Source organism: Phycodurus eques, chromosome 14 (genome assembly GCF_024500275.1).
Source record: "Phycodurus eques isolate BA_2022a chromosome 14, UOR_Pequ_1.1, whole genome shotgun sequence".
Classification (NCBI taxonomy): Eukaryota; Metazoa; Chordata; class Actinopteri; order Syngnathiformes; family Syngnathidae; genus Phycodurus; species Phycodurus eques.
The window spans coordinates 3,746,224-3,758,465 of record NC_084538.1 but is presented as its reverse complement, the minus strand read 5'-3'; the positions used below and the strand labels follow the sequence as shown (position 1 = coordinate 3,758,465).

The 12,242-nt window shown below is 45.9% G+C and overlaps 1 protein-coding gene across 1 annotated transcript; it reads right to left on the bottom strand.

Annotated features, from left to right (window-relative positions):
• Positions 1–1,274: 1,274 nt before the first annotated feature.
• slc1a8b (solute carrier family 1 member 8b) lies at positions 1,275–10,687 on the bottom strand. Its single transcript, XM_061696662.1, has 11 exons — positions 10,306–10,687; positions 7,977–8,056; positions 7,096–7,311; positions 5,548–5,590; positions 5,257–5,470; positions 4,921–5,020; positions 4,361–4,594; positions 4,082–4,276; positions 3,708–3,842; positions 3,458–3,620; positions 1,275–1,876 (listed from the first exon to the last, which is right to left on the bottom strand). The coding sequence occupies exons 1-11, from the start codon at positions 10,468–10,470 to the stop codon at positions 1,730–1,732; spliced, it is 1,692 nt and encodes a 563-aa protein (XP_061552646.1). The 5' UTR covers positions 10,471–10,687; the 3' UTR covers positions 1,275–1,729.
• Between the last annotated feature and the right edge of the window lie 1,555 nt (positions 10,688–12,242).

Here is a 12,242-nt window from a genome sequence, read left to right as displayed (position 1 = left end):
GCTTACGGCGATCCCGACATGACTTTTCATGTTTTTGCAGTTACAAACGCAACACAGCGGTATAAGAAGGCGCGTTCAGTTGCCTCCGTACAGTTTATTTTTGTGGCCTCGGTGTGGCTTTCATTGAAATATTTGACTTTCGAGGTTACAAAAGGCACGCTCCGTTCCCGCCACCCTGTTTTTCCATTGGAGTGAATACAATTGATGGCCTTCGTATACAAATACAGGCACAGCTAGCTAGAATAGTTCACAAGCTTAATTGAGTTACACAGTCCAATTCAAAAAGTGAAATTCGCCAGATCCTTCGAGCCAAGCAGGTCCGTTGTACGAATGTTTGCCAGTTGCGGGCCAGACCGTAAAGCTTAACGGTCGACGCGATTGGTTCGGGGCGGGTCCAGAGACCAAACGCGCGAGAAATTTGAACAATTGAATAAAACTTGTTCAACCTTGCGTCTGACCGAGGAGGTGGCCGTCGGAACCGTGAACGCAGGTAACACTAGATGCAACTAACATTTTAATGAAATGCCTCAATGTATGTTGAGCCTGAGACCAATGGACGAAGAACTTCTGCCATGTAGTGGAGAGTGTCTTTTGAGTTTTGTTCTTATTCACTGATTTGTAATTGCAAATATTTTCTCTCTGCAGATCCGAACCGGAGGCTGCTCTATGACAACCCAGAATCATACCAAACGTGTGCAGTGTTTTAAATTGTCTTGATCGTCGTTATTATTTTGAAGCAGTTTATTTAAGCAAATATTTGAAACTTACTACAACATGCAGCATATTGTCCTGGAACTATTAATGTTCAGAATACTGTTAGTTGCAAGTGAAAATTTGCTTGAAATAAGTCAAATGCATAGTTAGCTTTTAGGTGATAATTTAAATGAAATGAGCTTTTTTTTTAAAAAAATATATATATATGTAGTCTAAATGTCTTACTTGTAGACAGTTCTCATTACGTTTAAACACAAGATTCAATGAAGTATTGTCATTGTTTAAATATATTTACCAGATATATTGACACATGTCTAAAGCACTTTTGGTACAAATCTGGACCGGATGTGGTTCAGAGCTGATCAGGATCTAATTTCTGGGCCAGTTCTGGCCCAAAGTTGGCCGAGATCCGAGACATGAGTCCATCCTGCATCCGGCCCAATTGTTCAAAAGCACACGGGCCCGGATGGGTATTGTGGATTCAGCCCGGATTTTGAAGCACATTCGGGCCAATTAGATTTTGCTGTCTGGGCATAGCTGTAAGAAGATAATTGGACTGGTGGAGTGAACCAACTTTTAATTGGAAAACATAAACACAAAAAAACATCGCCATTGTTATAAAAAGACAGTTGACCATCTCATGTGACTCTTCGGAAAATGTCGCTATTTATGGTGCCTTGGGTTGAAGTTGATTTGACAATGATACTTGTCGTCAATCAGCTGCTGCTGTTTTAGCACGAGCGATCACGTTAAGGCAACTGGATCGGTCTAATCCATCATCGGGGTAGGTCTACTGTCGAAGTCTGATGCGACACTCACCGATTCATCGAATTGGCTGCAGATGCTCATATACAAAATCCATTGAGACAAACAGCACAATAGACAGTACATCAAGTCGTGAAGGTTTCTGTTGTCTTGGCACTGGCAAAGAAACTGTAAAGCCACATCTTAAGTCTCCGATGGTTCCCTTTGGTCTCTGGTGAGATGACTGTTTGGTCCGTCCTGGGAAAGCGTCTCAGACTTGGCATAGGTTGTAGCAGGCCACGGGTTTCTCCAAAACGTTGTCGCCATCGACCTCGAACACAAAATCGCAGCGGTGCGCGATTAAGGGTGCATCGGACAGGGTCACGCTCTGATTGCCCATGGAGATCACCGTGTCTCTCTGTTGGGAGAACGCAAAGAAACATTTGTTGTGGTATTATTGAGATTACCAAAAAGTCCAAGTTAAACCCCACTGACCTTAGCTCAGAACCTTAAAACCTAAACGGGCAATTTAGAGTTTTCAATCAATTTGGGTTGTGGGAGGAAACCGGAGTACCCGGAGAAAACCCACGCAGGCACGGGGAGAACATGCAAACTCCACACAGGCGAGTCCGGGATTTGAACCCGGGTCCTCGGAACTGTGAGGTGTATGTGCTAACCCACTGGGTGTCAAACTGGTGGCCCGGGGGCCAGATCCGGCCCGGCACATAATTTGATCTGGCCCGTGAAAGCAAATCAAAATTGCTCATTGTGTTCTGGTGTAATAACATTGAGATATTTGCAAGCATTTTTTTTTATTTTTTTATACCAATCCCCCTTTGAAAAGAAATGTAATAGTTGATAAACATGTTTTTATAGGTTTCTGATTTCAAAACTGGTTATTCATCAAAGTGTTGTGTATAGTGTACGTAATTATATGATGTAGTCTTTCATTTATATTGGTTCACAGTCGTAGCGGCCCGCCGAGGAAAGTCATAACTACGATGTGGCCCGTGACAACAAGGAGTTTGAAACCCCTCTGTGACCCAGTGTGTGTCACCACTCGAAATGTTAAGTTAATCATTGAATTCTTCAATTCGTTGCCAAAAATTATACTTCACTAAGAGTACTTTGGAATAATATGGCTCAAGTAAAAGTATTCAGTGAAACAACTACTAAAGTACTGAGTGAGTAATTTCAGATATTTTTTTTTTTTTACTCTCTCATGAAAGAAAGTCAAATGGACATTCTTCTTCACGAAAAACAATCAATACAAATATGTCGCATTAAAAGTACAAATGATCCACCACCTGACGAGAGCCCACACCTTTCCATTGACCTCAGTTTTCCAACCTTGATCTATCCCAGAACGCTCACATCAAAACCCCCAAGCGCTTTCTCCTCACATGAGAACTCCAACTCCATACTCACAATGCGCATCTACACTAAGTACAGTACTGTGGAAAAGTATTTTCCCCCCATTATTTAATTTAACATTTGATAAAAGAACATCATGCCAACAGTCAAAACGTGGTGGTAACTGTGCAATGGGGTCCTTTGCTACTGGAAAATTTGCTGTGATGAATCGAATAATGAATTCTGCTGTCTACCAGAATAGTCCTGTAGGTGAAGGTCGGGCCATCAGTTTGCGCCCTAGAGCTTAAACACTCTTGGGTTATGCAACTGGCCAACAACCTGAAAAGTACTCTCTGAATGGCTCAGAAAACAAAATGAAGGCTTTGTAGTGGCTCAGGCAAAGTCCGGACTTAAATTCAATTGAGATGCTGTGGTATGACCTCTAAAGGGCGGTTCATGCTCAACATCCCTCAACATGAGTTAAAAAAAAAAAAAAAAAAGTATAGAATAGCGGACCAAAATTTGTTCGCAGTGATGTGAAGGACTCATCTCCTGTTCTTCCAAATGTTTGATTGGAATCAGGAAGGGGCAAATATTTTTGGACAGAACTAAATTTCTGTGTTTGTGCCATACAATTTCTCCTTACCCGTTTGGATGATCCTCCGTTATTGACAACGGCGGGGGTGACGCCGTCTACGACGACGACTGCAGCAGCGGCGGCCTTCTCAAAGTCCTTCCTGCATAAATGCGCCATGATACCAGCTGCTAAGGCATCGCCGAGGACGTTTATCATCGTCCTGAAGCGATCGCTGCGAGAAACGAGACGGGGGGCGGGGGCGTTGACCTCAGTAGACTTTTAAAATTCCTTTCCGTTAGTGCTTTGCAGTGGGACTCACAGAACCCAGTCAATGGCCACAATCAGAGAGATGTCGGCAGGCGGCAACCCCACAGAGGTCAAGACGATCACCATGGTAATCAGACCGGCTTGAGGTATTCCAGCTGCGCCGATGCTCGCTGCTGTCGCCGTTATGCTAAGGTCAAAGAAGATCTGTTAGTGATGCATCGAATAAAGACTCCCTTCCTTTTAAACTTTCAGAAAATTACTTTTGCAACTTGAGTATGACAAATGCACTTTAAGACTTTTACTCAAGTAATATTCTCCAAGGTGACTTTAGCTCCTCCCAAAGTCATTTGGTGTTAAGATAGCTGTACTTTTAGTCAAGTATCGCTTTGCTGTATTGAACTATATACAGTACGAGACTGCCTGTACCTAATGGTGACGAGCTGACCGAAGTCAAGTTCGTACTCGTTGACTTGAGCGATGAAGATGGCCGCCACCGCCTCGTACAGCGCCGTCCCGTCCATGTTGATGGTGGCTCCCACAGGCAACACGAAGCGAGCGATCTGCCGGTCCACGCCACAGTTCTCCAGCAGACACTTCATGGTGATCGGCAAAGTGGCCGAGCTGAAAGAACACCGAAAAAGGACCTCGGGTCAGCGTAAGGACCGGCGTGTGTGGAATCCGGTGCGAGTCACGGGCTGAGCTCACCTCGAAGACGTGGCCAAGGCGATGACGAGAGCCTGCAGAAGGCCTCTGATGAAGGGAAAGGGGTTTTTGCGCGTGAAGAAGTAGAAGAAGAGAGGCAGCAAGATGAGGCCGTGCACGAACAGGCCGGACAGAACCGTGATGAAGTACATGCCCAGCTTTTCTCCCAGGTGAGCTGGGTCATGCATGTCCAGGATCTTCCCCGCTACCAGGAACACAATGCCAAAGGGGAAGTACCTGCGAGGCGGAATCATTGGATTTCTATTGAGGGGAAAAATGGCTTCTGTGGAACAAATCAAAGGTTGCTTCCTTCCCCCGACTTTGGGCAAGAGGCGGATTACGCCCTGAAATGGTTGCCAGACAGTCGCAGGGCACATATGGGCAAACATCCATCCATTCATTACCGTGGCTTCCAAGGAACAAACGGGAGGTTGCTTCCCTCCTCTCATCCGTTAGCGAGAGCACTTGAGGTACTGCTGAACTGCTCTGTGCCATTTATTTTTAGAGCTAATCTGCATGCGCTTTGTGTTCCTTTTTCAAGCGAGCGTGTGTGCGTTCCTCACCACATGGCCGCGTTAATGATCTTCATGACGCACTCATTGATGCACTGACACACGTTGACCAGCGGCGCTCCACGTTCCCCCATCTTCCCCAGCAGCAGCCCTAAGAACATGCGAGGGAACGTTCTGACATACAGTACCGCAAACCGGACTTCCAAAACCTGAACACTGACGAAATGATTGAATCGTTATCCCCAACATAGAACGCACCCCCAACAAATTCCTAACCTTGAACCCCCAAATCCGGAAACTGGGCTTTACGCCCGCAAATCCTAAACCTTGAGGGCACCCCCTTATCCACAAACTCATTATTAAAGGAGCCACTAGTGCCCGTCTCACCCATGGTGGCCGAGAAGATGACGATCCCCAGGACATTCATGCCCTTGCTCGTGCTGGGCACCATCTTGTAGTTGATGTCGGGTGCCGGGGTGATGTCCAGGAAGACCGGGTGGCCCAGGCGGGGGTTGTGATAGTCAGGCATGACGTACACATAGTTGGCCTGTGACTCCTTCGCGTTGGAACTCTGCACTATGGGCACTAGGTCTGTCCGATACTGGGGAACCACGACGCAGAAGTTAAAGTCAAGATATTTCATGCCGGTTTCGATATTTTTAAATTGGATCGTCTTACCTGCTGAAAGGTTGCTTCGATTAGATTGGAAGGGATCATGTTCCTATCAAAGAAAAAGTAGTTTTCATTGCAGAATGGAAAACTTAACGCCTGTAATTAATTTTTCATGAGCAAAATTAAGGGTGGTGGGTTTTGGATTGGAAGGGATGGCCCAATTCCCTGGTAAACTCGTTCTCCAGAAGTCAAGTCCCTGGACCTCAGTGCATGGGGTTATGCTAAAGATATATGGGCTATGGAACCATTGCCCCCCACTGATGAGGCGATGCTTCCGCAAACATGTTAAGTTGCTTGCATGGGAGCCAGTAAAAATGGCCGTGCAATGTACACCATCAGATCAACTCACAGCACCCCGCCGCTACACCCGTTTAGAGTGACTAGTATACATTGTGCACTGTGGCGAGTGCGGCAACTCATGGATCTGAGGTGGCCACACGATCCCTTGCTTTACTTGGTCCCGTCACGGGTTCGAGTACCGCTATTTACGTTTTGCTTTGCATTTTTCACGGATTGGGAGTAGCGAACGATACGTTGTGTTTCCCGTGTTTATTGAAAAAGCAATTCCGATTGAGCAGCATGACAGATCTAAATTACTGGTGTAACGCTCCACCACAACAACGAGAACTTATCGAGTTCAGAAAAAAACTATTGTGTCCATTTCATTTATCGAACGATAAGTCGATATCGTAATTATCGTGACAGGTCTACGCTCGTATCGCCAGAAGACAGCAGAGTGGAAATGCAGCCCTTGACACGACAGGAGACTGTGCGGGGTGTTTTGCAATAGCCACAAACCGTCCGAAGGGTTTATACCACATACGTCAGCGAAAGCGAGCGCGCAAGAGGACTCTGATGTCAAGTGTTTACTTGGCCGGAGGCAGGCAGACGAACACCACACCTCTTAAGTAATCAGATTTAGCGGGGAGTTTATTCGTGGAGCTCTTACATGACTGGCCCCGGGCTTAAACACACTCATTACGATCGTAGTGTCAGAGCGAGTGAGTGCGGGATTAACAGATTACCAGTAAGTGGCTTCCTATTCTTGGGCGACAGGTAACAGCGCAACTATTTTACGCACTTTGATTTCACAGTCAAAGGTTCCGTGTTCGAATCGTGGTTAGGGATGGGCGATGTGGCTGGAAAAAAAAAGAATTCAATTCGGTTGTGTGGGCGTGTCTGACGTATGCAACAGTAATTAGACTTGATAAAAACTGCGTATTCCCTTTCATTATGTTTTTATCCAATATATTTATGTGTCATTGTTTGTGGATGCTTGTGGAAAAAAAATACCCTCAAGTGTTTTTTTGCGCATCTGCACATGCGGGTTGTTTCATGCTTTCCGTCAATGTAAACAAAGTCATATCGGACATATGTTGTAAAAAAACATCAGATATAAGCACGCAATCGGAATTGGCCACTTGGCCAATTGGCCCCGCAATCCAGTCCAAGTGCTTGATGCCGACCATTTTTTTCCCCCCACGCTACCATACGACCAACAAGCCGTACCTTCAGGCGGTCCCTGACATTTCCGGGTGGACGCGAGATGTTTACCTGATGAGGTCCAAAAGAGCATCAGCTGAAGTCATGACGGGTCCCGAGCTGGCGTGGTGGCTGTCCTTCTCGGTGCCGATCCCAGGGTGGATAATGAGGACGAGTACGATACCCACGATGACGGCGATGAAGGTGGTCCACAGGTAGTAAGTGATGGTCAGGACACCCAAACGGCCACTGGCCTTCGTGTCCATGGCTGACAGACCAGACATAAGACTGTCGTGCAAAAAAAGGGGGCATGGGGAATCGGCCAGTTTGTAGTGAGATATTTTAGTATTGACTATGATAGGGACGTTCAAACATCTTCCACTGGAAACCACTTACGGAAGAATGGCGTGGAAGAAGACGCCACGTCACCTCAAACTAATCCGCCACACTGTCGCGGTCAACGTTATGCTAAGATGAAGATGAAGGTAGACCTTGTAGAAGGTCTTTTATCTTTGAGTCGCAAACTCGCATGTTGCTTTTTTCCGGATTTCAAATTCAAAATGATCATCCTTGAATCCGAACGTAATCATCCGTGGCACTTGCTCAATGAGGCCGCTTCGGCCTTCGTCTCCTAGCTTAGCCGGCTAGTGGCCGGGTCGCCAGGCTCACGGCGCGCGCGACAAAAAAGAAATAAATCAATGAACTTTCAAAACAAACGGTACACAAACGGTATTGAAACTTTCGATTTTCATATGTAAACGGTGACTTGTCAAGTCACGGAGTTCAAATCTTCAAGTCGAATGTCATGAATGCTCAGTCTAAAGTCAAGTCTTTCATAAGTTTTAGCCAAGCAAGTTGCAAGTCAAAGATCAGCGACGCGAATCATATGACTGGAGTCAACCTCCTCCGGCCTGTTGTATCATGAACTCTACCCGTGGGCCAGTGTTTTGTACCTGGATGTGATGAGAGGCAGAATCAGCATCTTTAACATCCTCATCAGCAGCTCCCCGGGGAAAGAGAAGTAGATCTTGGCCTGAGTGATGGAAAAGAAACGTTACAACAACATAACACCAAAACTAAACTTCAGTGTCTTATCTCCACATCGCAACAGGTGACATGATGGATTGTCATCTAGTTTCGTCATCCGATCGATCTGTCAGTCTAATGTCTGTTGTTCTGTTGGTCTTTCAGTCTAAGCAGCTTTCTCGGTTGTCCATTCATTCAACCATACATCTGTTGGTCAAACTATTCATTGCTTATTAATCAAAGTTCAACAATCAATCCCCCCCGCCCATCAGATATTCCCCAATCGATTTGTGTCTCTAGCCATCTGTCCGTCTCACGTCCGTCTCCCATTCTTCTGCCCATCCATCCATCAGCCAATACCACCATCAATCCATCATCTCTCCATCAACCATCCATCTGTCCATACAGCCATCTGTCTGGTCTGCCTGTCCAACTACATGTTCATCCATCCATCCATCCATCCATCCATCCACCAGTCAAACCAATTGTCCATCTGCCAGTCCAACCACCGATCCTCCCAATCATATAGCCAACTATGCATTTGTCTGTCCTTCCACCCGGCAAACCATCAATTCACCCACCCATCCCTCGACCATTCGTCCATCCTATCATCCATTGTTTCTGTCCATCTATTCCTCCAGCCTCGTGCCCATGTTACCAACTATCCATCCATCTGTCCCTTTTTCTGATAGAAAGACCCTGCGATCCCTCACCAGTTTGTCCATCCTACGATGCGTCCGGTTTGTCCGTCCATTCATCCATCCATCCACCAATACTGCACTCCATCCATCCACGTATCCATCCAGCTGTCCCTCCATCCAGCAAAGTTCTGTCCGCCCGTTAAACCAAATGATCCACCCACCCATTCTTCAACTGTTTATCCATCCTACGATGCGACTTGTTCATCTGCCCGTTCACCCATCCTTGTGCCTCTGCATCCACTCATCTTTGAGAACGTCCGAGACAGATGCCCAACCCTCCATCCAGCCAACATCCATCTGTCTTGTCTTTCAGTCCAACAGTCCATGGGCAGCCTATTCTGAGGTGGACTACTTCCCCGGAGGAGTTGCTGTGGAGGATTCTTCCTCCGCCAACCGAGTCAGGTCCTGAAGAAGAACCACTTTCCTGGAGGCGTCTACCTGTAGTGCTTCATCTCATGAAATGGACTCCCTCTAACATTCTACAGTACCATATACTATGTGATAAATGTTGCTCACTCAGCAAACATTGTAGCCCGGTGATTCTGGAAGGGGGATTACTCCATTTGTGGTCCCTTCTCAAGGTTTCCTTCTTTTTTTTCCCCCAAATCCTTTTTTTGTTTTTTTTTGTTTTTTTTAAGTTTTTCCTTGCCCGGATGGGGGACTAAGACCAGGGGATTCAAGTATCAAGTTTATTTTAGGATCCCCATTCGTCTTCACCAAAGTGAAGACTATTCTTCCTGTGGATGTCGCCCACCTTTGTCATCTCTGGACCTTTGAAGCCCTTTGAGACTATTTTGTGATAAAGGGCGATACGAATAAACTTGACTTGACAATTCCCCATCAATACATCCCTCTGTCCGCCTGCCTATCCAATCCCCTATCCATTCATTCATTCATCCATCCATCCATCCATCCGGATGATCTAATATCACCCATTCATACATTAGTCTGTCCAGTGACCCATCTGTCCATCCATTCATGCAGCTATTCATCTTTTCCTTCATCTAGCCATCAGTCTAGCGACTCCAGCCCATCTGCCTGTCATCCATCCAACTGATAGAAGCATATAAACAGAAATAATGAAGCGATTTACGCAAAAATGTACTCTGGGCTTTTGGAGTTGATCACGAAGCGATCATTTTGTTGTATGAATGGCATCCGGTACACAGCTCAAATGTACCCTGTACTAACTAGTGGAGGAGTATTTCATCGTTATGTCTGTCACTTCGTGTCGCTGCATGAACTAGAATAGATGCATGAACAAAGATACATTATTTGGATTCAATTAATCATATTTTTTGGACCAATGAGGTGAAATTAGATATTCCCCATGATTCTATTAGGACGGCTATCCATCAATCAGTTTGTCAGTCCGTCCATCCGTTCATCATACACCTTTCATCCTATGCTTCCACCTGTCCAACCTTCCGTCCGTGTAACTATGCGTTAGTTCATTCATCCGGCTTTCAGTCCAACCCTCACGTCCGTCCAGTCTTTCAATCCTTCTTGCTATCTGCCCATTCATCCATCCATCCATCCATCCATCCGACTGTACCTGCGTGGACAGGTTGAATGACCTCAGGAGGAATCCCAGCACGCAGCCCGCCACCACGGCAAAGACGGACAGCGTCAGGAGCCCATTCCTCTTGCAGTACTCCTTCACATACGCGCTGATCTTCAGCGACATCATGACGGGAAGCGTTTTCTTCCACCGCTCCATCCCACCCGACCGTCCCGGGCCCAGCACCTTCCCCGCCCTACCCCCTGAGCGAAAACAGCCGCCCGAGTCGTATGGCGAGTGAGGTAGACCGTGGACTCCACGAGATCAGACGTCCTGTATAATTCCTGTGTCGGTCTGCTCTCGCTGGGGAGCTGTTCATTCAGTTCTCCGAGAGCGCAAGTGTTCCCTGACTCATTCCCGGTCGAGTCTCCCTGTATTGGATTATCCCCCCTTCAGTGCCGACTCCCTCCCTCCCGCCTTTGTTTCGCTCCCATTTAAGAGGGCTCAAGACAAGACGGGAGCTCTGATTCAATTCATGGCTCATTAGGAGAAAATCGCTACCAAGCCTCAAAGCTGTTCATTCCCAAAGATACGAGCAAGCTGGCTCATCATCTCTAGGAGTTTTTACACCAGCAACCAACCACAGGTTGATTGAAGAGTAACTCCCTATTTTGAAAAAAACTTATACAGTGCTACTTTGACGTGAGTTTAATTCGTTCTGTGGCCATGCTTGTGAGTCCAATCACTTTCCCCATTGAAATGAATGGAAATACTATTCATCAGTTCCAGCCTTCCCAGAAAGCCCCCACAATTTTGGGACGGAAAAATAGCACTCTACAGTATTGTGCGATATAAAAACATACAGTAGCAATATAATTACATATTATGCAACGAATGAAGCGTTGATTATGTAAAGAAAGCTATTTGCATCATCATTCCATGGTTTAATTCAGTGGACATTGTGCTGCTCCTTCGAGTGTGTGCACCTTGGCCACCAGGCGGCAGGATACATAAATATACATTACACGAGTTGACGGTGGAACACAAGGACGACGAAGCTGCAGTCATTTTAGTTTTTCGCAGCGCAGAAAGAATATATGCAGGTGAGTATTTTCATATTGTCTGTCTCCATATGTTGCTGTACCATTTGTGTTCAAATATCCTTTGAACGGTTTATAACTACTGTACCACTAATGCTAGTTTTATTATACCTTCCATTGTGCTTTGCATTGTGTGTTAGCATTAGGCTAACTGACTTATGTAAAGCAGAGTCGTGTGGTTCAGTTAAATACACAACTGTTTGTTTTATGTTTACGGCTCGGAGGTTGGGATGTTTTTGGTGCATAAACCCACGCAAGATTTTTCCATTCTAGGTTAGAAGCAATGGAACTAAATTGCTACTCCTCGCTACTATGGCATTTATATAAACAGTAAACAATCTGTCATTGGAATGACAAGGGATTTATATGTGCCCTGCGATTGGCTGGCGACCCCCGCCTCTCGCCCAGAGTCACCTCAGATAGGTCCCAGCAATCTTGCGACTCGAGTGAGGATAAGCGGTACGGAAAATGGATGGATACTTTATGAACCAAAGAGACTCAGTGCCTTTCGTGTGGACGAACAACTTTTTGGAAATGAAAAAGAAGATCGGTTTTCCATGTGGACGGGACCTAAATGACTTTTACAGTAAATTTCAACTTGGAGTAGCAATATACAGCTTGAATTGCCACGCCCCCACCCCCCACAAACTCAATTATCCCCACGGTGTGCCTTATTAAGCCTTTCTTTTTTTGCCACTCTTAACAATGTGCACTGACGTCACTCGCCACCAATCCAATAACGTGTAATCCCCGTTGGGAACAATGTCACAGCTGCAACTGTTGTGACACTAAAAAAAAAAAAAAAAAAAAAAAAGACTTTACGTGCAAGCACAGCATTTACAGTGCACCAGAAAAGTATTGACTGGGCCTCACTTTTTTCCACATTTTCAT

Excerpts from the sequence above, each read along its gene's own strand:
- slc1a8b (XM_061696662.1), bottom strand. The coding sequence starts at position 10,470 with ATGGAGCGGTGGAAGAAAACGCTTCCCGTCATGATGTCGCTGAAGATC. Across the intron at positions 3,843-4,081 it reads GGTCAGCTCGTCACCATTAG|CATAACGGCGACAGCAGCGA; the intron begins GTACAGGCAGTC and ends CTTTGACCTTAG. Across the intron at positions 1,877-3,457 it reads ACGGAGGATCATCCAAACGG|AGAGACACGGTGATCTCCAT; the intron begins GTAAGGAGAAAT and ends TTCTCCCAACAG.